The 26,871-nt window shown below is 35.7% G+C and overlaps 2 protein-coding genes across 3 annotated transcripts in view; both read left to right on the forward strand.

Annotated features, from left to right (window-relative positions):
* The window catches only part of LOC136038633 (transcription initiation factor TFIID subunit 2-like), an 80,807-nt gene extending 67,881 nt beyond the window's left edge, over positions 1–12,926 (forward strand). For both annotated transcript variants that reach the window (XM_065721876.1, XM_065721878.1), the window contains exons 15-18: positions 2,711–2,859; positions 5,182–5,443; positions 7,593–7,842; positions 12,572–12,926. In XM_065721876.1, coding sequence (XP_065577948.1) covers positions 2,711–2,859; positions 5,182–5,443; positions 7,593–7,842; positions 12,572–12,832 — 922 coding nt within the window. In that variant the 3' untranslated portion in view covers positions 12,833–12,926. The remainder of the gene's footprint in view (positions 1–2,710; positions 2,860–5,181; positions 5,444–7,592; positions 7,843–12,571) is intronic.
* The window catches only part of LOC136038634 (lysine-specific histone demethylase 1A-like), a gene marked incomplete at its 3' end in the record, with an annotated part of 406,525 nt that overhangs the window by 290,626 nt on the left and 89,028 nt on the right, over positions 1–26,871 (forward strand).

The raw sequence follows: 26,871 nt of genomic DNA on the forward strand, positions 1-26,871 counted from the left end.
GACGATTTTATCATTACCAGGGGATCCTGGGCCAACATTACCTCTTGAGCGGGGCAGGAGTTTCTTAACGATAAGAAAATTAAGCAAAGATCTTTCTAATCACTTGGGGCGGGGGTACATTGGCCTGAAGCCCCAATCCTACATTACCGTTAAGTATACAAATAAAAAGGCTATGGAGCGTAATGTGATTGGACAAAAAATTACATACTTGTAGAAGAAATAAAAATACAGTCAGAATTTAGACTTAAATGCAAATGTATTTTGACACTATCCATGGAATAGACCCCCTGCAACATTTCATGTTGCTCTAAAACTATAAATCTAGTTTACGTTTATTTTAGTAGGTTTTTTTTAATTATTTTATTCTTTAATAATTCTTTATTTGAACCTTTCCTTTCGATGAAGCCGAACAAAGGCTGGTACAGCACTGAAATCAGTCACAGAAAATATAGAGGAAATACACAGAGGAAATGGATATAGAGGAATATAGAGCAATTGGCTCCCACAAATTTCTCATCTTAAATTTTACTTTCAGTAAAGTTGTTATCTCTGCTTTATACTGAAACAACACAATGTACCCAAAGTGCATCCAAGTTGTATTTGTTTCCAATTCCCAATCGATTCAAATCCCCTCTTTGCAACCTCCCAAGAAGTCCCAATTTTCTTTAAATTCTTTATTGTGACCTCTTCCAACTCCATTTGGGGACGAAGTGATTTTCGTTTGCCCTAGATGGTTGGCCGAAAAGTACGATCTTTGTCAATCTGCCATCCTTCATCTGCAGAACGTGCCCTAATCATCTCTATTTTTCTCTATATGTAAATTACAGACAGAATTAAAGTACAGAAAGACAAGGAACCGTAGCCTATAAGTTATTTCATCTGTTAATTTCCACCTTTTTACTTTCCCCCTCTTCTCCCCAACCAGATTCTTGAGTGTTTCATAGAAATTAGTTGTGTAAAATTAAAAACTTACTTTTAAATTTTGGTATACCAGTAGTTTATATTTAGAAAGGTTTACCTTCATAAGGTAGGCGGAGAGGCCCCTACGCATGATTTCGAGAATATTATCTCCCGCTTTAGTTGCCTTCAAAGGCTTTTATTGGAGATTCTATAATGATAATAATAATAATAATTTATTCCAGAAAAAGCCCGTGGGCCATAGGAAATTTACATAAAAAAAAACTAACAAATTAACTAAATTAAATTAATACTATTTAAAGAAAACGCTCCCGATGTGCCGCTGCAATCCTTACAAATCTTGCTATCCTTTTAATACTCAGGAAATTTGTCTCTTTCATTCTATCTACCATCCATATCTCATTCAATTTTTCTTTACCATACATCTCTCGCCTCCAATCATTCAATTCGACACATTCACACAAAAAATGTATTAAACTTTCATCCTGAGATCCACACGTAGGACATATTGATACGTTATACAAACTAGACGGCGGATACATTTCATCTCGGAGCCCAGAATTCTGAGTTTGTCTTCGACTTTTAGTATCCACGTTTTGCAAGTGTACATGGCAACAGAGATGATCAGTGAGTCGAACCTTCGATGTCATTGATAGGTACTTATTTTTAAAGAGAGGGAGCATCCTCTGGAAGCTTGTGTTCTTCCCAGAACGAGTCTTCGTTTTGTGTTTTAGGAACAGTTGTTATCTGATGATAGTAGGCTCCCTAGGTACACGAACTTGGTTATCGATTTGAATTCTTCTCCGTTTGCTGCGACAGGAACGGGGAAGGGTTCGATTCTTTTGTGGTACTTATAAATTTTTTCTTCCTTGAGTTTATTCGCATGTCGAAGTTATTTGATGTAGATTTAGGTTTGGAGGCAAGAGAAAATACACAGAATAAAATTGGCTCCCATTTGACTTGGGTCAGTAGACTAGATTCGGTTTCCGCTGGCCTTTTGAGGTCCTAATAGACATATTAGCCTAATAATAAGTTTTTGAAATGGAATATGTGGGAAAATACAGAACAAATCTTTAAAATCTCAATATGTTGGGGTGGGGGTCGAACCCAAAGACGCTTCCCCCTCCCCCTGCGTACATGTTCTTAGGTAAGTGACCTTAAATACTACGTTTTAATTGGTAACCTAGAACATTGCTTTCAACTAGATGAGCGGCGACAAATGCCCTGGCAAGAATAGTTCTTATGTAAAAGGGTGGGGCTTTTCCGGTATTGTGACATGGTTCGGAGTATCCGCTTTCATACTCCTTCATCTGTCCATATCCCCGGAAGAAAAACCGTTCCTTTGTAGCCTCGTTAGTGGTATCAAAATAAATCTTTTAAGAATTTGCCTACCCAAACTTTTTTCAAACTTTTGAGATCATTCAGTTCTATACCTCTCTGGGTTTACCCCATTAGTGAGGAAGGTCACAAGAAGTTGATAAAAGATAAAAATAAGTCTTGAATTCAGAATTCAGCACCCTGCTGTGTCTTTAAAATTAAAACGTTTGGTAATGGAACGTTTGGTAATTAAAACGTTTGGTAATTAAAATTAAAACGTTTGGTAAAGGAAAGGAAAATATTGTACACAAATCCTTGAAAATAAAGAAAATTCAATTTATTATACATGAAGTGTCTTAGCTTTATTGAAAACTATGTAATCTATATTAATGAAACATAACTTTGTCAGTACACAAGTATTACTAAAAAGGCATCAAATTTATTTCAACTCTTCAAATTTGTGCATTATTTTCAGGGCATTGAATTTAGAGAAGCTTATGCCTTGTTATAAATACGTCATCACTGTTGCAGCGCTGAAAACAGTCAGAAGGCTCCAAAAAAATGGTCACCTACCAAGCAAGTCAGATCTGTTCTATTCATATGCTGAGCATGGCCAGTTTTTAGGTAGGAATTTGGTAATAGATAAGGGACTGAGCTTAAAAGATTGTTGGATTGTTGGAGTGAATGGGTTTCAGTGATCAGCGGATCAGCAATGTTTTGTTACACAGTAACTTTAACGTGGAAACGTAATTATTTTTAGTATTATTACTGTTACTCTACGTCCCAAAAGATTCAGAACTTTTTAAAATTATAATTGTTATGTCCTTGTGTTGTAAGAAAATCTCGAAATGTCCCAGATTTTATGACTGAAGTAGTATTTATTCTTAGTCTAAAAAACGGGGCAAGAAAAAACAAAATCTCATTAAAAATCAAATGTTGATCAGAGAACACAGAGAATTTTAAGATTGAATGAGGCTACATGTGAAAGTAAATGGGGTGTGCCTCACGCCTCTCTACTTTGGCTATTTCTATTTACTATTCGTATTAATGATTTGGTGCTCCTGAAGTAACGAAGAAACTTGTTATGGTGGAAGTGGGCTGAAAAAATCTTTTGTTATGTAATTTTCACGTGTTTTCACTCACGCGTAAGGTCTTTAGGCAAGCTGAAACAGATTACAGCTCACTTTTTGATCTTAAATTCTCGAACTTCGAGTCGAGAATAGGAATTTCTGCCAATCAATTGGCTTCTTCTGTCACCATCTTTATTACCTGTGTTTAAAAGTGGCATCCATGTGCATGCCTGCCTCTATGTGCCCTACCAGAAATTCATGTTTAAGCATTGAGGTATAGCTAGATGTACATGTGAAAAATGCCTTAATCCGAACGAAATGTAATCTAGCTCTACCTTATAGAATGTCTTTAAAATATTTGTGGATTCTCTTCTGTCATTAATGTGACTTTCTAAGAACAAATATCCAATTTGGTGTCTATGAAAAAGAAATTGGCTGTCTAAGTACAAAAGTCTGATTTGGGGTCTATGGAAAAGAAATTTCCATATTCAATTCTTTTGCATTTATTACCTTCCGGTAGAGCACCATGCCAATGCCGTATTTAGCTAGAAATTTATTCAAACAAATTAATACCAAGGCTGGTGCGTGTACACTTGTTGATGGAAGTCAAAAAAATTTAGCAGGTAATAAAACTGGCCGTTTTAAACTTAATTTTAGCATAAAAGTAACACGTGTTTATCATTTAAATTATAAGTTTTATCTATGGCATGTTGCCAAAAATGTGGCATGAAAAGTTGTTCGGTTACGTTTAAAGACTATTCTCAGTGGAAACGAAAAAAAACTACAGACGAGTTGTGCAGCATCCAGTCGCGATAAAAAAAAAGATATATTTTTACAGGCTCAATTAAGAGAGTTTTAAATTGTTGTCAGGATCTATTAAAATGCGGATATACTTCTGCGTTGAAGACAATAAACTAGCACTGCTTGTCAATTAATTTAAATTCTAGAAAGAAAAATCAAAGAATTATGATTTATTAGAAATTTGGAGATGTGTAATCGTCGTTGAGCCTTGAACCAATTTAAAACACCACAGATTAATCTGGTTAAATAACAGGAATCATTTTGTTTTAAAGAAAGGTCCTTTAGTTTAGAAACACCATTAAATAGATGTGTTTTAGTATTTGCAATCAAAATTGTTTGAGATACTTCTTTTTCTTATCCCTCTGTGTCTTGGTATTAACTTGACATTTGGCTTGTTTCTAATTTTCTATATTTTACATATTTTAATGGTTCAGATAATCTCCACACTTCCACAAAGGGGGTAAGCACACCTACCTCCACAGCCATCTTTATCATGTGAATCCCAGTGTCCCCTACGCAGCAGTCCAGAAATTTGCTCGCACCCGCAACCAAAACTCAAGTGTCCTCCACGGTAGGCTCAGTTTCAAATAAAGTTCACACCATGCACTACTTTAATCTGCTTATAAAATCTTGGTGTGATAGATTTCTCAACATCAGTAAGCCAAACCTGAATCTTCTGGTCCCAAAGGTGCGATTCTAGCATACCAAGGAAATCATCAGCTTCGCATCGGGGACCCTGACCCTCATTCCATGCTCACGAAAAGCCAGCATTATCCAGCAGGGCTTTAATCTGTTCTGGTCATGTTACCTTTTCAGAAGACTTGAGCATCTTATTGTGAGCTGCCAATATTTGACGACAGTTCACTTGTAAATTTGATAAATTTATCGTAGTTTTTTTTTACTGTAAATGTGGTTCTATCTGGTCCCTATCAACAGAAGAGTTGAAAGTGAAATGGACCTGGTTATGAACCTTATGTTTAATATGGTGTTTTTTTTCGGTGCCGTAGCGAATAAATATATAAAAGAAAAGGCAGCAGACATATTGTAAGGGTCTCTTTTAATTTATGTTTTTCAGATGTCAGGCTCGCTGCATTAGAATGTATTGTTCAGATTTTACAATCTGATAAAAAACGGGAAGACATGGAATTTCTTCTGCGAATCGTTGAAACAGATCCAGAGGCATATGTACGTCATTGTCTGGTAAGAATGATGGTCCGTCAACCTCCATTCAAAAGCGATGCTGGCCGACCCAGCTATAATCAATTAGACAGTGAGGCTCTTGTAAATCGACTGTGGGGATTGATGAATAGTCAAATTTGTAACGATGCTAGACTTCGGTATGTATTCATAGTAAAAATAATAGTTAAGCATTAAGTGGCTTTCACACTATAAACGTAACTTTCTATGCTAAGTGGGTAAGTTATATCACGTTAAGTATAAACTTTCACACTTAAAGAAGCCTTAAAAGTTTATGAAACGATCGTAATCAGTGTCCAAAATCACCAGAGTCATCATAAGTAAACTATTCAAAAAATTGAAAACGTGGAATGGAGATGGAGGCTCAAGCTCTGATCAAGCGTGAAATGCTTTCAAAAAAAAGTTTATCAATTTGTTTCAAAATCTATCAGTTGCTCATCCGGAAATTTCATTTTGATGCTGCGAAACATACCATAAACTTACGTAACGTAAAATTCTAAGTAGAACTCCTGCCTATGTCACAGAAAACTACGTTAAGCAATTTTGTTACATTAAGCACTTAACGCGCCTCATTAAGTAGGTCACAGCCTACGTTACCGAAAAAATTTACTCCGGGAGATCACGTAACATAACCTGAAGTTCTAAGTTGTGCTAGTGCGAAAGGTTTTAGCGTATAGTATGAAAGAACTATTACACATTAAGTAATGTCGCATTGAATTACATTAAGTTATTTACTAGGCTTGACTGTTGTCGACTTTGGTATTAACCTGGCTATATATATATATATATATATATATATATATATATATATATATATATATATATATATATATATATATATATATATATATATATATATAACCTGGCCTATATATATATATATATATATATATATATATATATATATATATATATATATATATATATATATATATATATATATATATATATATATATATATAGGACTGCAGTTTTGACAGGAGTGGATGCCAAATTAAAAAAAAGAAATAGTTTGATGAAAAATAAACAAAAAATTGTTAGACGAAACCATTTAGAAATTTGAAGATTCAAATTTGTCCTTAGGAATCAACAAATTCTCAACATTTAAAACTATGAGAGTAACACCTTTGTCAGAGATTAACTAATTACTTAATTATTTTCACAGTTCAACGTGACGAAACTGATAAAAATATGGTACTGCCCTAAAACTTCATATTTTTAGTTTTTAAGGTAAGAAAAAAAATTCCTAAATAATTTAATACTTTAACTTTAGCAGTTAAAAAAAGGCAAAAAAGCGGATCTATGGACTGTTGATCCCATGGGATCAATTTGAATTGGTGCATGGGAGCAATTCAAAGCAATATTGGGGGGGGGGTGCTTCTTATTAGTTTCAACTTTATAAAATTGCTTTTACAACGAGACACAACTTTTTAATAATGGCAAAAGCAAGTCTTTAATGCATTTTGGCCTTAGGTTTTTAGTAATTATCGTGCTACCCATGACTCTCAAAAGAAAATGACTCTCAAATCCTGAAGACGGTTTTCTCATTTATCATTTCTTGTCCTAGTCGTGGCGAGCAAAGGTATCGAACGTTTAGAATTCGTTGCGCTTCGAATTTTGTTTCCTGTTTATTATTTTTTTCCTAACGAAGTCTTTTCAGTGTTGGTTCAATATAAAAATAGTTGTCTTTTTTAAGAGAACAAGAAAACTGTTTAGGAAAACATTATTCTTCATTATCATCGTGGAGAATGCTTATATTAGCTAGTCTTCATTGCTCTCCCTTATAGAACTAGGTGTGTTTGATTAAACACGTAAAAATTTCTACCGTAAAATTTGAACCTTGAGGTATATTTTACATAATTGACATAACTGCAATATGTCACTTTATGCTTATCCAAAATGGCGATACTATATCCTTATTGACAAATTGAGATACATTTCTCCAATGAGAGGTTTATGAATCTCTTTCATAAATATGTCACTTTCGAAACGTTTGCGACATGTTGAATTTTAATCCTGTTTTAAAATGGTAATGGAATGATGATATCATGTTTTTAAGCGAAGAATTTTTTGTATAGGAACCCAAAAATATGCAATATAAAATGTATTAGTTGTCCTTTATTATCCCTTTCAAAAAACTAACTGCACGAGGCGTCCACGCAACAGCTGGGATCTCAATACGCTCTCAAGTTACACACAGCAATTAAATATTGTATACTAAAATGATTTACTCTTAGAAACCTGATTCATCATAACATTGGCTTTTAATCTTAAGTTTGATCATATCAGGTGTGACATCCACGATCTCTACGTAACACTATATGGACGCCGAAGACCATCTTGTTTACACAATGCACCTCTATTTAGCCCCTTGTTTGCAAATATGCCTAGCATGAAGCGACCTGCCTCCAGTACCTTTGGAAGCCGACTGGACTTTGAGAGGGGTATTAAGAGTGAACCCCCTCAGATGATAATGGAAGAAACTCTTCCCGAGTCGACAAATATTTTGGATGTGCATAGTATCCAGCAAATTAAACAAGTAAGGTTTTTATTTTCAAGCTTGGATTTGACACGTTAGTGAAGTTCTAGTAATAAGCTACCCTGGTCGATTAATAATCCATATTTGAGACTTCAAGATTGAGACAAGGGAAATATACAAAATGAAACAACGGTCTCTCCATCCTCTTCTGCTTAATCGAGCTGGATAACCCTCCTTTTGGGAATGACCTTGTTTAATTATTTTTTATTCTTATTATTACTAAAACTTCGCTATATTATTCTTCACATGATTTTCTGAAATTTTGTCTGCTTTGTAAATAATCTTATGTTGTAAATATTGTAATATGTTGTAAATATGTAAATATGTTGCAAATATGTTATATTTGTAAATAATCAAAGATTTAACTTTCTTTGAGTTTGAATTCGCCAGGGAAAAAAAATTGCAAAAATAAAACTCGAACGATTTTACAAAAGAGGTAAGATGCCAAAATAACTAAGCACGTCAAACACATTTCTTCTATGCTTTCAGTAAAACCTCAATCCCATCCTGATATGCATGGTGGGGGAGGAGAGTTGAAGAGGTGGGTTGCCTTGTCTAATATATTGTTCCTTTTGTGCGTTTTAAGTTTTGATTACTCACTACTTTGGTTCGAAAAATTTTTTTTTAATGCGTTAAGGGATATACATTTAATACTGTTATTTCTTTACCAAAATGTAAGGCTGCAGTAATTTCAGCTTTTTTCAGAATTTGTTCTTCTGGCGAATATAGAGGGGCTAATCCAACCCTTAGCGTGCCGTCATGTGAAAGAATTTACTTGGCCTAAGTACGTGCCATATTGATTGTAGTCGCTTCTTAGTAGGGGCCTTCCCCAAGCCACTCAGCGCGTCCTCAGGTGGTGAATAGGGGAACGCCCTACTGATATGTATGGTACCTCCAGTGACGTGAGGCGTGGACCAAGAGGGGGCCCAGTTTTGGGGGGCCTTGAAAAATAGCTGGATTACCCTCGTCTGGGGGTCAAAAATCCATACGGAGGAGAAGGAGGGCCCCTCTAATGTGCACTGGGCATGGCCCATCGGTGAATGGACACGTCCTGTCTGTGTCAAACCCTCCCCCAGCAATGGGTTAAATTACTGGTATTGCAACATGCCAAAAGGGCGCACTATCGGTAGTAGACATCGTCTGCCCCTGTGAGGGACAGAGAGGAGTGGTTACCGCTGTCCCGAAGCCAGTATCTATGTGTCTGGGGCAGCCGACGAATCAACGGTTGTAAATCGCGCGAATATATCTCCGTTGACAACTCCAAATTTGGAGGCCATTGTTTCTCCAACAATAACTATGTCAATAGGTACTCTCAACACTAGAACCCTCGCCAAACAATGAAAATTGGATCTGCTCCTAAGTGAGATAATACGGTACAACTGAAACGTTATTGGTCTGGCCGAAACCCATCTTTCAATTGTCGGTGAAGAGAAACACGGATATGTCACCCTTCTACTTTCGGCACGCAATGATGGCAAACATAAACAAGGTGTAGGTTTCCTACTGTCTAATAAGGCCAGAAATTTCTTAATCATTGTAATCCTCCTCTCGGAGAGGCTCAAACCAACCTCAAGGTTCACCTACCAACCTCACAATTATCCAAGTTTATGCTCTGGATTCCAGCAAAGACGACGAAGAGTCTGAAAACTGTTGTCTTTAACTTCAAAGCATAGATGATTTTGTCCATAAAAAAGACATAATCCTTGCCATTGGACTTCAACGCCATCGCTAGAAACAACTACACAGGACACGAACATGTAATGGGCAAATTTGGCCATGGACAAATGAATAGAAGAGGAGAATGACTTATTGAATTCTGAAGAGACAGCGATTGAGTCATTACAAACACACTGTCGAAGCACAGACCCCGTCGTAAGATATTCTGGACCTCACCGGATGGAAAAACTAAAACCTTAATTGACTACATCCTCGTGTCTAGACGTTGGAAAACATTTGTACTAAACACGGTCACGCTAACTGGTGGTGACTAACAACGACCACTTGTTCGTCATCTCTAGATTCAAAACGAGACTTAAAACAGCATCAAAGTTGTCTGAGAAAATCCCCAAATTCCGATTAGATCTTTTGAAAGATGAGAACACACGTATAACATACATCACCACTCTATCTGAAAAAAATGTCGGAATGTACGTCAAAACTCTCCTCTTACCCTGTCCAAGGAAGATTTCGACAACCTGGTGACTAGCAGCATAAAAAGTGTATGTGATGTCACTCATTCCACATTGTGTACCCAAAAAAAACAGAAACCTTGAATAACAGACACGATCATCTCTCTGTGACGAAAAGCGCCAACTCACAACAAGCAAGATAAAGAAAGCAGGGACCCATACATGCATCTCAAACGAGTTGTAGAGAAAGCCATCCGACGTGCTCATCGCGCTTTTATTAAAGAAAATGTGATCAATTTTGATCACCCCTCAAGAAAGGAGACTCCCACTTCATATATAAAAGAGTGCGAGATTGGCTAATAAGAAGGACATCAAGGCGTGTTCCCTTCTCTATAAACACGGAATAGAAATTCAATCCACCGACAGAATCCGCTGACAATAGAAAAACCACTTTAAAAATAAACTGAATTCACTCATCCACCCAGATCCAACAGTTCTCAACAGCTTCCCCGTAACCTCTGCAGACCCAAGTCCTCCCCCTCTTCGCTCTGAAATAGAAGCAGCTACCAGAGACCTGAAAACAAACAAAGCTGCCGACTCTGATGGAATCCAGCCTGAACTCCTGAAAATAAACTGTGAACCACTTATTGACCTTTTCCATAAAATTTCCACAGTTTCTTGGGAAATAGATCACTTCTCCTTGCCCTGGTGCAAAGCGACGATGATTGCTCTACACAAGAAAGGCTCTAAAGCTGTCTGCTACAACTACTACCCATTACCAGTCCTACCAGCCATGTCGCAAAATCTTCACAAGAGTCATGTTCGGGCGTATACGAGCCATTTCCTCAATATTCATTGCAGAAAACCAAACCGGCTTCCAACCTAATAGATCAACAGTTGATCAGATATTCACTGCCCGACAGATCATCGAAAAGTGCAGCGAACTTTGCCGCAGCATCTACCACTTTTTCATAGACTTTAAACAAGCTTTCGATCTTATATGGAAAGAAGGTCTATGGCACATCCTTCTTCGCTTTGGCATCCCATCCAACCTGATCTCTCTAATCAAAGACATGTATAAGAAGTTCAGAAGCCGCACCATGATTGGAGAAGGACTTATCCAAAGCTTCGAAATCTCTACTGGAGTGCTAGAAGGTTGCTTACTATCTTCGGGGCTATTTAATCTCTTCCTACGTGCAGCGCTTTCATTTACAGACAACCCGTCTGGTGCACTTATCGGAGGAATAGTGATAAATAAACTAGCATATGCCAATGACATAGACCTAATAGACAAGTCCCTTCAAGTCTTCCAATCCCAGACTAATAGTATTCCCTCGTCTACCAACCTCTTCGGGAAGACCATTAACACCTCAAAAACGAAAGCCATGCGCTGCTTGCGTAAGCCTGATTTATCGGTAGATCTCAGCCTTCGGCTTGGTGGAGATATGATTGAGTGGGTTGAAGACTTCACCTACCTAGGAAGCCTACTTACTTCTGAAAACAACCATCTCAAAAACGTTAAGAGACGGCTGGCAATTACGAGCTCCAATATTAAAACCCTGATGCCCATTTGGAGGAATAAGAATTTATCAACAACTCTCAAAACGAGACTTTTCTACTCCCCCATTATTGCAATTGCCATCTATGCCTGTGAATCTTGGACCCTTAAAACTGACGATCAGTGTCGCCTAGCTGCCTTTGAAACCAAATCCCTATGACGCATCGCTGGGATCACCTACCACGACAATATCCAACTCCAAACTTTTCCATAATCTGAAAGTCAGACTCACAATTTTGGATAAAATAAAACTTTAGAAACTTAAATGGCTAGGCCATATTCAACGCATGGCTAGCACTCATCTTCCAAAGATAGCCTTCGACGGACGAGTACACGGTTCTCGCCCCAGAGGTCGCACTCCGAAGAGATTGAAAGAAAACTTTTAATTATAACCTGCCACAACTCCTCCGCTTAGCCGACAACTCAAGCACCTATGAAGAGGCCCCAAAACGACCTTCAAGGATGGACGGGACTGAAGTTAAGTTAAGTCAAGTCAGTAGATATATTTATACAAATAAAGTCATATATATTATTGGAGGGAAATGGATGATCTAAATGAAACGTTTAAACTTAAGATTTCAGCGATCACTTTGACCCTTAAACATCAAATAATGTAAAAAAAGATAATGTAAAAAGTTGGCGGAGTGATTAAATTATCTGCTTAAGTACTTGAATTTTGTAGGATTTGACTTCATCGTTCAATGGTTTCCTGGTATGTAGTTATGGTCTTAAGCTATTGCATTTATTTCTACGTCTTAGTGCTTTTCGTTCAGTTAAGTTTAGTAAAACCGATAGAATTATTGAGCAATTTTTCTGTTGCGTAAGAAATGTTGAATCTGGCTTTGGGCAAAAACTCACAAAAAACTTGTTTGATTCTTGACTCACAAAAACTTGTTTGGAATCTTGTTTGATTGAAAAATGAAAGAAATTAAGTTGATAATATGAAAATTGCTCGAAAGTGACTTTCAGTTTTGCGTAGCCGAAGTCCTTCGATTTTTATCGACGTTATTATTGATTCAACAAATAACTGTATATTTTTTAGGATAACATAAGTAATCCAAATTCTCCTGCTGCAAGTGGAATGCTTGACGGAAGGCATAGTGGACTGGAAGAAATGTATCGCTCCCAGAAAATCAAGAGAAAGAAGGAAAAGAAAAAGAAAAGCAAGAAACATAAGCATAAAAAAGAAAGGGCAGACAGCTTAGAAAGGCCCACCACGGCTACTGATGGTGGTCTTAGCTCAGATAGCTCTGGCCCACTGACTCCTGGAAAAGGCTCAATTGATATTGATGATTCGTTATAATTACTCTGATAAACAGAGCTTGGCTCAAGAACCTAAATTTTCAATCCCTATGGATTTTTTTTTACGGTAGATTAAATGTTGTAATTAAAATTTATTTATGTCTCAGAGTTTTGAATAGTCTGATCATTTTTTTTAACTTAATAATTTTAGCAATAAACTTTGATAATTTTATGAAAATGTTGGAAGGATTTTATATTGTTGAATTTTGACTTCAGTTCTAAAAAAAAGTTCACTTGTTGTATAAGTCTCCGGGTTTTTCTTTGGAGGAAGGTCTTATGAACCAATCTCTCGAAAGCATTTCACCTCCCTTGTTTTACATAGTGACATGCATCCATTGTCGTTACTAGCCAAAAAAAATTTTGTTGAGGGGGGGAGATATTAAATCGACTGGTTGGTTATTTTTACCGACTGTTTTTTGCCAATAATTAGTATAATGTCAGTTTCGAATACAATACGTAAAATCACTGCACGAGTCGGTAAAACCGCTGCATTTACCAACCAGATTTAGATTTCGGTACATATCATGTCACTATTTTAATGCTGTTTATTTAACCAAATGGAAAGCTGTGGCACCATCTGTAAAATCACGGTATGAGTCGATAAAACTGCTGCGTTTACCGAACAAGCTCGAAATTTCTGTAGAGGACATGTCAGTATTTTCGTGGTCTTTATTGAATCGTACAAAGAATTTTAGTGAAGTAGGAAAAATTGTGGCACGACGCCATGGTATTACCGACTACTTTTTTACCGAGTGATCAAAAACATTGGGGGGGGGATTTCCCCCCCCCCCCCCTCCCCGCATACGTGATGGCCCTGCATACATCACATATTCACCAAGACAAAAAGTGATTTATTCTTGTTTTAACATATATCAGATACTGATCTGCTTAGGTGTCACACAACTTGTGTTTACAGAAAAGTTAATATTTGAAAATCTAAAGCTATTGTTAACTATACTACTTGATAGTACTATAATCATGGTTGCGGCGTCAGACGTGACCTAGCATAGAACGAACTAGCCCATAGTAACTGAAAACAAAAATTGAACAAAAACTTTAAAGTTAGGAAGAATCTTCATTTGAAGTTGTTGTAATGACCTTTATTTATGATTTTGCCGTAAATTCACAAGCCTTAATAAGCAGTATGCGATTCGAGATTGCTGCATCACAGCCCCGTACTCCTTACCCACGCATCCTAATTCAGAAGGCTAGCATATTTAAGTGGCTACCGAACAGACAAGGAGAGTCAAACCGATACCTAACCGTCCATATTCATTATTTACTCAACACGGATAATGAGCAAACCACTAATTTATTATTAGGATGTCAATTTATAATATTGATAATAATTAGATAACTAATGAAAATAATAAAGCGAGTATAACTGATATGGAACAATAAAGCTTACCGCCCTGATCTGCTCCTGGTCACCAAACAACTACCTTTACTGAGATACAATTCAGTACTCGTCAGTCCGTCGCGGTCTTCATACAATTCCACATTGAATGAATCCTTTGAGGTTCTAGTTTCTAAGCTGACAATTTTTCTCCTGTGGAATTTCATAGCCCGAACTTACTCCATTACACTGTTTCAGGAATGGTAAATGCTGTTTTGGCTGATTCAATGGCAAGATTTTCTTGCGAAAACAAATCTATGGGGATTTCGAAAAATATCTCGAAACCTATTAGAAATAGTGTCGGATCGAAATGTAAAGAGCATCACTGGAATTACCATAGCCGAAAATCCCTTATTTGAGGATTACGTTCCCCTGTTTTCAGCAACAAGGAATATCACTTTTGTGCTTGTGAAGTGGTGATGTGTCCTCTTTTTTTCCATTAAAGATGTGACTCATACAAGAAAATGAGTAGGACATGAAAAGTAGAGATTGGAAAGCTCGCATAGAGACCGCTTAAAATAGTGTTATTTATTGTCCATAGTGTTTTAAAGTCTTTCATATCACTTCAGCCGAATCACTGTAAGCCGAAGAGGAATTGAATTTTTTTTATATGTGAACTGAATCACCATCTATAAGATAAAACTTTAAATGCGCAACGAAAAGACATATTTTCTTAAAACTACGTTAGAATAGTAAATCTGTCGGAGAAAATAGAATGTTTCACTGTTTCATGGGGGAGTTAATTGTACAAACCTACTACACCTACTGCTGTTATACAATAGTTGGCTTTGAAATTAGGACTACTATTTCAATTTTTTTAGGAGTTCCAAGAGTTGTATTATGAATATTTTTCTGAAAGCAGTTCCTATATTTTTTAAAAGCAAGTATTTAAAAAGTCAAAAAATTTAGACGCGTTATTTGTAGACAATTTTGAATTCCTCCTGTTTTTTACACTCCCTTAACTTCCTCTATTAGTTTCTTTTCCTCAATTTAAAACAAAAGAAAAAACATCCTCTTACTGTAAATAAATTTTATCAAAAAAATCGTCCAGAATTAAGACTGACCAAAGTCTAAAAAATCAAAGTCAAAGTTTAAATCGTCTCGTATGAAACATCTGGTGTAAACGACTTTCAAGATCTTTGATGTATCCTTATATTTCAAAATAATAAAAAAAAGAAACTTCCATAAAAAGAACTTCCTCCTGTTTTTGCACTCCCTTAACTTCCTCTATTAGTTTCTTTTCCTCTATTCAAAACAAAAGAAAAAACATCCTCATACTGTAAATAAATTTTATCAAAAAAAATCGTCCAGGGTTAAGACTTACCAAAGTTTATAAAAATATCTATGGAGAAAATCAGAAAAATAGAAGGGCTGTTCCTTTTTAAATCGTCTCGTATGAAATATCTGGTGTAAACGACTTTCAAGGTCTTTGATGTATCCTTATATTTCAAAATAATAAAAAAAACTTCCAGAAAAAGAAGTTTTTCAAAGAAACGTAAAGGTAATATTAAACTTAAAATCAGCAGAAACAAATTCCTATAATAATTCAAACTCAAAACGAACAGAAATTAAATAAACAATCAAAGAATAGTAAATGTCATAATAAACTTAAAAATCAGCAGAAACAAATTCCTATAAAAATTTAAACTCAAAACGAACAGAAATTAAATAAACAATCATAGCTATCAAATTTAAACTGAATATACAAACCAAAATTTGATTTGAACAAAAATCACTACAGAGTTTGGCTGCTGCTGTAAACTGTAAAAGTTTCTCCCTAACTATAAAAGTCTAAAACCTACTGTGTCATTTGCCCTTTACTGAAAACGGATTACGTTAAAAAAAATTTCTTTTTTACTTATTACAACATCTATATATATAAAAATAAGTTGGATGTATGTTTGAGGGTTTGCATATGACGTCTGAAAAATAAAGAAGAAAAAGAAAACTAAAAAATAAAATAAAAAAAGGTAAAAAACAAAAGAAAAGAAAAAAAAATAAAACTAAAAAAGAAAAAAAAAGAAAAAACTAAAACAGGAAAAAAGCTAAAAAAGAAAAGAAAAGAAAGGAAAAACTATAAAAAATAAAATATATAAAAAACTACAAAAAAACAAAAAAATAAAAAAAAGAAAAAACTAAAAAGGAAAAAAAATAAAGAAGAAAAAGGAAACTAAAAAAGAAGAAAAAAAAGAACTAAAAAAGGAAATGGACACCGGGACACAGGGAATATGAATGACGACCGGGACACTCAAAGACAAATTACAGACCGGGATACCTGGACACCAATGACGACCGGGACACAGAAAATATAAATGACGACAGGGACACAACTACAACAGGGACGCCGGGGGGGCACAGGGGGGGGGGGTATATAAATGACGTCGGGGACACAGGGAATATGCGATTAGCAATCACACATCAACAAAGCTCAAGGTCAATCATTGGAAAAATGCGGTATAGATCTGAATACGGATTGTTTTTCCCATGGACAATAATTGTTGCATGTTCAAGAGTCGGTAAACCTGACAATCTATTACACAACTACAATGGCGCGTAACTAATACGGTGCGTAACGACTTACGCGCGCGAGGGGGTGCGAAGTGCTCTGACCAAATAGGTGTCGGTGTGGCGCGAAACGCCACACCAACAGCTAGTTCAAAATAAAATTACTGTGAAATAAAATGTTGAGCTGCTGACCTTTCAGCAATCAATATTATTACATATAAAATATTCTACTTAATTTTACTAGTTCTTTCCAAGGAAAGTTTCCAGTAAAACACATATAGTTTTCAGTAAAAGACATATAGTTTCCAGTAAAGCGCAAATGAAGCAGTAGGCTTTAGACTTTTACAGTTAAAGAAGGGGGCAGAAGCCAACCTCTTTTTTGTAATAATTTTTGCTCGTTTTAAGCTTAATTTACATGTTCAATTCTAGTTTTACTCGTTTTAAGATTATTGGTTTATATTAGTAACTGTTGTATGTTTGTTTTTTGTGACAGTTCATTTAATTTCTCTTCGTTTTGAGTTCAAATTATTACTGAAATATATTTCTGCTAATGTTAAGCTTAATACCACCTTTGCTTTGCTTTGAAAAACTTTTTTTAAGAAGTCTAAAGCCTGTCTGTGAAGGAAGTCTGTGATCTGATTAATGTCATGGCGAATGACGTCATTAGCATTGCAGTCAATGAGATAACACTATGCGGGTGTTTGCTACAAAAATATATTTTTGTACTTCGGCTGATTTTGACCCGCAATCGAAAAAGGCAGCCAACCCTTGATTTAGCTCAAGCAAACGCCAAGCGATCATGAACTTATTAACGTTTGAAGGCTAATAACCAAATCTGAGAATAAATTCTTGATTTTCGCCCACTGTCTGTTTTATAGACCTGGATCCGGACACTCAAACGTGTGCTCTAGTAGTTGGTAAATCCATTGTTTCTTATAGCGATATTTTAGGCTTCCTTTATATTTATTCCTTTCTTTTTTTGTTTGGATTTATCGTAATTCTTACCTCTGAAAACAGAATATCGATTCTCCACGACTAGAGATGGTACTCGTAGAGATAAAAAACTCTCTTTCCCTTTAGAAGACCAAAACTGAATTTTGGAATATGCCAGCTAGAATTTATCCATTACCGGTTATATTACTTGTTTCACGGACGGTAATAACCAACTGATAAAAGTAAGTTCGGTTCAGTTTTTATCTCCAAAACGTTCGCCACGTATAAAAAATATACGAAAACTAGTTTGCTTTGACTGAACTTTATCTGAAACAGTATAGCAGCAGATTAACATTTTATAAGTTCCTCGTGTGATAACGATCTATCATTGCGGAATTAATTAGTCGATTTTCTCGGGATTCCTATTATCCGGGTTCTTGCATAAAGAGTTAGAACTCAGCCCAAGGTGAGTCGACGTTTTTTTAAACTAAAATATCACCTTGAAGTTTTTCCTTTTTCGTTTTACCTGTGTACTCTTTGAAAAATTTATAAGATCAATTAATAAGGTTGACAGTCAATGCAAGCAGCTGTTTTTCTAAATGGAGAAAGGTTTCCTCTTTTTCCAGAATTGGAGTTGTAGTTAAATATCTTACCAGAAGCTCAGAAATCTCTATACCACCATTCTATAACTAAGTTAGAAGTGATAAATGCTATGACTAATTTTAAGCCAGATAGTTTTACATAAAAAAGTAATAAAAAATTTATTTAAAGAAAATATATATATATTTACCAGACACGAAAACGTACTATTTTTAATTAAACTTAGTCAGACTACCATACCACCTATGATTAAAAAACCTACAATAAAAACATTAAAGTTTAAGCGGGTTGAAGCGTTACATAAATCTCCTGTACACGAGCAGAGTGTTAGCTTTTTATCTTTGCGAATCGCTTCAGTGCAGCGTTCCTGATGATCATTTGGTGCAGAAACTAGGTATTCTGCAAACAGGTAAACTGCACTTGGTGCAGAAACTATATATTCGTTCAACTGCAGTTCCATAATCTAAAAGAGAGAAAATTCAAGCATTTGTTGAAATTCCTAAGGAATTTAATTAAAACAACACGAATGCAGTCACAATGACAAGGAGGGGGGGGGGGGCTAAACCTCTTGACTACGAAAGTAAAACAAAAAGCATGTTTCATTTAACGAAAACCACAAATTTGGAGTATAACCTCTCTGCCTACCGAGTTTCCTGCATCCGACTAGGGAAACTAATTGTATTGCGAGAGCAACACTTTGGTTTTGTCGTGTTTTTTTTTCTAGCTCCCCGATTTCAGTCTATTTCTAGAAAGTGGTAAGGGTATACCACTAACTGGTAAGGGTCTAACCTGTGCGATTTTTACGGAAAGTGTGGACCTTAGGCCGGATTGATGAAAATGACTTTGCATTTTGGAAAGCTTCGTAGAACTCTTGCCTGGGGCCAAAAAGGATGGTTTTGCTTGTGTTTCTACCCATTTCTGTTCGCGATTTCAGCTGAGTTTATCATTCGGTTTTTTCGCACTTGGGATTGCGGTAGAAAAATGGTATGAGATGTGCCTCTCAAACCTTAAAAGTTCTCTCATTGCTAAAGAAATTAGAGTTGATCCTTAGATCCTTTCTAAGTAATGACGTTAGAAACTTGGCCTACGGCAAAATAGTCTACTTTTGAACTAAGACTGATGGATTTTTTTTTTTACGGCAGTCAATAGCTCTTGATGAGCTGATCAAAGTATATGTCATCCATTTTTTGGTAGAAAAATAACATTTTTTGGTAGAAAAATTTCTTCATGAGATATACCAGTTTGAAAGTTTAAAGGGGTTGGCAACTTCAATTGTAAGGTACACACTGAAACCAAAAATAGGCCGATACCAATTGTGAGACATATTGGGTAGTTTCAAGCAACAGTTGGCTGTTAGCTTATAATAATCTTCGGCAATGAGGGGTTCGCAACTTTTGCCAGTTGGTGTACCTATTATTTGTTTCCGGTGTATTTGATGGTAAGACCAATTTGGTACAAGACATTTAGGGGACTAGTAAGTAATAATCGGCTGTTAGGCTACAATCATCTTCAGCGATGAGAGGTTTTCAACTTTTGCTAGTTGCAATGAGGGATTTCCAACTTTTGCGAGTTGGTGTTCCTAGTATTTATTTTAAGATCCTTCCAGATTAACAACTTGAGCATTTAATCGAAGCGAGGAAACAAAACCAAAGTGTAGCTCTCCAAACACTTTACTCAGCGAAGCCGAACAAAGGTTGCCACAACACCTCCCGTTGCCCATGCAACGTAGATTTAGTTATCTGTATTTTATTGCATTATGAAGATTTTATATAAATATTCAGTATTGTATTGGCACCCTGACTATGTGGCCCATTCTGTAACTAGAATATTTTCTAGTTCGTCAAAACTAGTTGCAATGAGGGATTTCCAACTTTTTCGAGTTGGTGTTCTTAGTATGTATTTTAAGATCCTTCCAGATTAACAACTTGAGCATTTAATCGAAGCGAGGAAACAAAACCAAAGTGTAGCTCTCCAAACACTTTACTCAGCAAAGCCGAACAAAGGCTGCCACAACACCTCCCGTTGCCCATGCAACGTAGATTTAGTTTTCTGTATTTTATTGCATTATGAAGATTTTATATAAATATTCAGTATTGTATTGGCACCCTGACTATGTGGCCCATTCTGTAACTAGAATATTTTCTAGTTCGTCAAAACTTTCTTAGTGACACTGATGACCCTAGAAAAGCTGTCTCTGATTTTCTGGGGTAAGGTGAAAGGGCAGATAAGAACCTCTATGATTGGTGTTTTTTACTAAAGAAGATATCTGCTCCCTACCCCTCCCCCCTCGTTTGTTTTTTGGATTCCTTAACAGTACAATAAAGATTCTGTCGAAGTAGCTATCGTCACTCCGAGAGGAAATTAGCTAAGCTCGCCCTTGAGATGAGGAGGAGGGCTAAAAAGTGTATTTTTTATATCATATTGGAAGGATTACTTCAGGGATCTGGGCGGCACTGAAAATGATGATAAAAAAGGTCCACATTCCGAATATAAGGCATATTTTAGAGACCCTCCTTTTTTGTTCGAGGTGGGGGGGGAGTATAGTCTGAAAACAACTCGATTACAATGCGACGTTAAAAGGGATACAATGCTTGAGAAGGACAAGCAAGATTTGGACCCGGAATTATTTTTTTGGACAGGAGGGATTTTGAATACTCTGGGATAGCTCATTCAAGTCAGGAGGTAAGTGTTTGCCTTTGACGAAAGTAATGAGCAATGTTAAAACTTCTAACTATTCCATAAAAAATACTATTCCACATTTGGATAAAAAACGATTCCAAGTGTGTGCCTCCGGTTTTGATGTCACACCATCGATCAACGCAGATTATGAGAAGGAGTTAAATTTAGGACAAGACATTTCCGATCAAAGATCCAACAAGGTATTTTTTGCATGTTTTACCAAGCTCGAATACATTATATAATTAGTGGTCGATTATAATGACAATGTTAAGACTGTTTAGGAAAATTTTACGCTGAATGCAATTGAATCTTGGTGGAAATACAATCTACATCATCTTCTGTGTTAGAGATTAAAAAAAAAAAAAAGGTTTTTTTTACTGAAAGTAAGAAGCGACATTCCTGCACCCCTTTCATGGAATTTCTCTTCTCCCATGACAAATTCCTCCAAAGAAAGATCCTCCCACGTAGCCCCCTCCCCTCAACCCTCCTCCCCCCAACCTAAAAATCCCCCCTGAAAAGGTCTGTGTATTTCCCAATAACCATTATTGTATGTAAAAACTGTTAAAAGTTTGTAACTTGAAGCCCCTCCCCTGGGGACTGTGGGGGAGTAAGTCAGCCCCAAGACATAGTTATTATGTTTTTCGACTATGCTGAATAAAATGGCTATCTCAAAATTTTGATCTGTACACTTTGGAAAAAAAATGAGTGTGGGAGGGGGCCTACACTTGGTCGATACGATCACCCCTGGGAAAAAAAACAAATAAACACGCACCCGTGATCGGTCTTCTCGCAAAAATACTAAGTTTCACATTTTTATAGATAGGAGCTTGGAATTTCTACAGTAGGGTTCTCTAATACACTGAATTTATTGGTGTGATTTTCGTTTAGGGGGTGTTCCCTATTTTCCAAAACAAGGCAAATTTTCTCAGGCTCGTAACTTTTGATGGGTAAGACTAAATTTGTTGAAACTGATATATTTAAAATCAGCATCAAAATCCAATTCTTGTCATGTATCTGTCAGTATCAAAATTTCGTTTTTTAGAGTTTCGTTTACTATTGAGCCGGGTCGCTCCTTACTACAGTTCGTTACCACAAACTGTTTATATGTAAAGAGTTAACGGTCGATTTCACTGAAGAACCTTTCAACAATTAATGTTGTTGAAAATTGTAGTGACGATTTTCAAAGTATAATTCACAAGGATCCAGGAATAAGGAAGCCAAACTCCAGCGAAAACCAAAGGAAGTATCTATTTTCATGTGGTCTTAATCAATCAAAGCTGACTGTCTTCCCAGTTGATCCTTCAATATAAAAAATAAAATAGTGGTGTTTTCATCCGGGAGGATATGAGCATTACCAAAACATAAAGAGTTATGTTTCCATTTCTCTAGTGGTCCAAGGAGCGACCAATTCAAAAAAAAAAATTGTGTTGAAGCCGGTCTGCGGGAATGGCACAAAATGAAGAGCAAATAAAAGGCACAAAAAGCAGCTTTGTTCTATTCTTTCACTTCTCAATAACAGCAGTCATGGGGATTTCTTACTTGATAAAAGCACTCGAATTAAGGTTTAGCAGCAAGCAAAAGCTGAAGAGACAAACACAAAAATTGTGATTTTTTATTTTTTATTTTGTTCTTGTGACGCTGCAGCAACCCTAGTGAGACAGGGCATTGGTTCTAGGATAATTGAAGAACAAAACAGCAAATTCGAGTGGTTCAAATGGTGGGATCTTACCCTCCCTCCCCTGGCCTTGGTACTTCGAGCCACCCCTGGACCTCCCGCATCATGTAGCTATCAATTTGACTATCAATTCTATTAGCATTTAATAATACAACATAATGTAGCCTGTTTTTGTTGATTTTGGTATCACGCATACAAAAATTAGGGATCTTTTGGGACCAGTGTTTCTTTTTTCAAAATCTAAAGATTTTACACCTTCCTCTATAATTTACAGAGTTTTAACTTAATTTGCCTCTGTTTTATTTCCATCCACTGTCTTCCCCAAAAAATTATGTGTGCATGATTACTGAACAGATCTAATTTCTTCCATTGTGATTGCTGCATATGCATCCACTGAACATTTCTTAAGAGAAAACCAGTTTTCTTTTTACTGCCGAATGAGAGACAATAAATTGGAAAGACTTGGAATGCATGTTTATCCTTCTGTTGGTAGTACATCATGTATATACTCTTCTTTGAAATTTTTTTTCAACAAATGAATGGAATTTCTTGGCATTTCTTGTATTTTCCCTTTTAAATGTTTTCAGGGGCGTGTTTCCTTCTCCCCCAAATGTGTATTTCCCAAAAATTGCAAGATTGTTAGAATTCTTTCCTGAATTTTCTGTACATATTTATTTAATTCATCTATTTTCTTATTTTTCTTTCCTTGCCTGTAAAACCCGAGAACATGTCTGTCAAAAACTACCTGAGATTATCTATTTTATCGAAAATTTATCGCTTGGTCACATCCATAAATTTTCGTCTCTTTGATTTACTGTCATATTGAGGTTCTAGCCATGTATCATTTAGTATTTTCAGTACTGCCTCAATTTTTTAATTTAATTTCAGGTCCCTGTTAACTTCAACTTTCTGTGTCTTACTGACAAATTTAGGCTCTAGTATTTGATCTTTTAATATTTCCATTGCTGCCTTAACTTCAAACTTCAACTTATTCAACTTTCTGTATTTTACCTAAAAATTTAGGTTCTAGTGATTACTTTAATATTTCTTTTAGTGCCTGAACTTCAACTTCAGCAACTTTTTGTACCTTACTGGCAAATTTCGGTTCGACTAATTATTCATTTAATATTTCCAATAGTGCCTCAACAACTTTTAAGCTTTGGAGATAAACAAGTGAATCAACAGCTGATTCAGGCTGCTTTGACCTCCTCCGAGGCTATTCAACTAAAAGATGGGATTGAGGGAGCTGTGCAAGACCCTGGAAGACTCGAACTTTTGAAACCTCTTGAAAAGTTTTTTAAAGTTTGAAACTATTTTCCTGGTCCTAATCAAGGTTATTATAGATTTTTAATTCTTTGTGCTTATTGTTTTTAATTTATTTCTTCATTTTCTTGTCTCTTTTCATATTTTTCATTCTTATGTGGAATCTTTGCTTTTTATATGTTAGGGTTAGTCTGATAAAGCATGAAATAACTCTACACTGCATAACATTTAATGTTGGGAATTTTTTAGTAGGGAAATTCCTTTATTTTCATTTGAAATAGAGCGTGTGTGGACATCTTTTTTTGAGTAGTAGATAATTTACAATTGTGAAAGCGAAGTGTTTATTTTTAAAAACTAATTAAAGTGAAATGAAAACAAATAGTAGTGGGTAAACCTTTTAATTTTGACTGGTATTCTCTGTCTTATTTAAAGGTTTTACCCATTAATATATTTTCATTTTGTTCAAAGTATAAATGAATAGGTAGTCTTGTCTAAGAAGTTTATATATCTCTAAATGAAGGCAGAGACTGGGATCTCAATGTTAATGTTTACATCCAAGATTTCCATTTATATTTTTTGATATCTTCCAACTGCCACATTCTACGGCCACCTATAGTGGCCTGTTCCTTCATTTAACTAGATCCAAAGTTAAAATGAAGTCAAGTTGTCTCAAATCTGTTCCTTTGCCATGAATTCCATTATGTAATCAATTATCTTTAAAACTTAAATTTGGTGTGGTCTGATGTGGCATTTAAATATAACCATGATTAAATTGAAGCCAAGTTGTCAACAAATCTATTCACCTTACCAAAACCACATCTTATGACCAGCCGGTGTGGCGTGATGTGGCATTTAACTAGAATTCTAGCTACACTGATGCCAAATTATCAGTAAATCTATTCTCTTAGACTAATGATTTGGGTTGATGTTCACCACCTACCATTTCTGTGGCCACCCATTCTGGCCTGCTGCTACCTAAAACTGGAACTATAGTTAAATTCAAGTATTCAGAAAATATATTCCTTTAGTCACATATTTAGTTGTTTCTCTGTGTAATTATGTCCAGTTACATGATTGATTTTAGTAATACTTCTTTAAAAAAAAGAAGAAGAAACAAATTACGTAAGAAGGTTTTCATATTTGTATGGATATCTTAAAAAAAAGGAAGAAAAGAAAGTGCAGAAAACACCAACAATAGAGTTGATTTTGTAAAGCTAATTGATCGCCTCTTGATGTTATTTTGCGTAATTTGTGGTGGAGTAGACCCGAGTGTATTGAGGCCCAAGCCTTTAAGGTCCATTGCCTCTACATCCTAGAAGACTGGGCTTACCAAGTCACATCACCCCGTCACACACCAGGAATTGCGATTGCCAACACCGGGAATAGAACCTTCATCCTGAAGGACATAGGATCGCAAGTTCTGTGTGGTATCCATTTGGTTGGGATGGTTCTGGTCTATTGACGTTAGTTTTACAATGATAAATAATTTCTAAGACCACTCCAGCTATTCTTGACAAAACTGAAAAAATATTTGAAGAAAACAAGGATAATTACAGTCAGTGTAAAAAGGAAAGATGAATGTGTTGACATCTCCGTCCAGACCTTCGCTAAAAAAATATATCAATGAAATTCCTAAGGACAAATTGAAACAAAGCAAACACCAAATTAAAAAAGGCCTTCTCAAAACAACGGTGATATTTTAATGTTCTTGCTTTTGTTTTTGTCTTCTGTAAATGAAAGATTTGACAAATATTTCTCTGTCAATTTTGATATAACAGGTTTTTAATAAATAAATAATTATTTGGATACATTTATACGAAAATTGGTTTTCATTATAATTGATATTTATAGGTGGTGGAAATGCTCAAAATCAAACACCAATAGTCCAGCCATCCTATCAGATGATGCAAAGAAGAAAACCATCAAGGAATTGTATCCAGCCGATGGTGCAGTCTCAGACAGGCTCAATGTATGCATAGCCCATATCTGGTGCTCTTCCACCTCACATTACAAATCAACTTCCCCATGTCTCGCCACCCACTCCTTTGACAATTGGTCATCAGTCACCCTCCCTCTACCCAGTAAGATCTAATCTCTAAATCTGATAAATGTAATTTAGTGGAACAATTTGACTAACAATATATGAGATAATTTTTGAGGTGCTTCATTGTTTATAAGTGTTCTTATCCTTTCTGTGTTTTTTTTTTCTGTGACTATGAGACTTGGGAAAACAAGGTAAACAACAAACTGTAGCATATTATAATCCAGCTTCTAAATTCAGGCGTGGCTTAAGTGTTAAAGCGCACAAACACAAGAACACAATCTGGAAACGACTATACTTGTAGGAACAGCCATCCTTGTATGAACAAATATCCTTGTATGACCAACCATCCTTGTATGAACAACCATCCTTTTATGACAGTTAATGGTGCCAATTCAACCAATTTCAATGTTGGGTTTAAGAGACAAAATGTATTAAATCTGGAAGGGGGGGGGGTATTTTTCTATTTTTTTTTCAATGAATGTCAAAAAGAGTGATTTTTTCTAAGTCTGAGGGGTGGGAGGTGACCTTCCCATATAACAGTACAGAAAGATCTACCATCCTATGGGAATATATCTACCATCTTTGCAAATATTCTTTTTTTTTGCCACTACAGGCCTTGGAAAGCTCAATACTTAGTTACATTTCGATTTAGCAAACTTTCAAATAATTTGATTTAAGATACCATGGCAAACTCTATAAATAATTTATGGGTTTAAGAAATAAAACCCATCTTCTAAAATAATTTGAAATTTGATTATTAATCGTGTATCTACTACATTGTATATTTTTCTTTAATGCTGGATTCCTTTTTTTTAATTTTTTGGATTGGAAATTGTTGTATATGTTGATTTGCTATATTCAGTTATGACATCTTTGGCTGTTTATGTTCTGTTAGACTACAAGGGCTTCTTCGATCCCACACCTTTAGACATACAGATCTATTGA

Source organism: Artemia franciscana, chromosome 18 (genome assembly GCF_032884065.1).
Source record: "Artemia franciscana chromosome 18, ASM3288406v1, whole genome shotgun sequence".
Lineage (NCBI taxonomy): Eukaryota > Metazoa > Arthropoda > Branchiopoda > Anostraca > Artemiidae > Artemia > Artemia franciscana.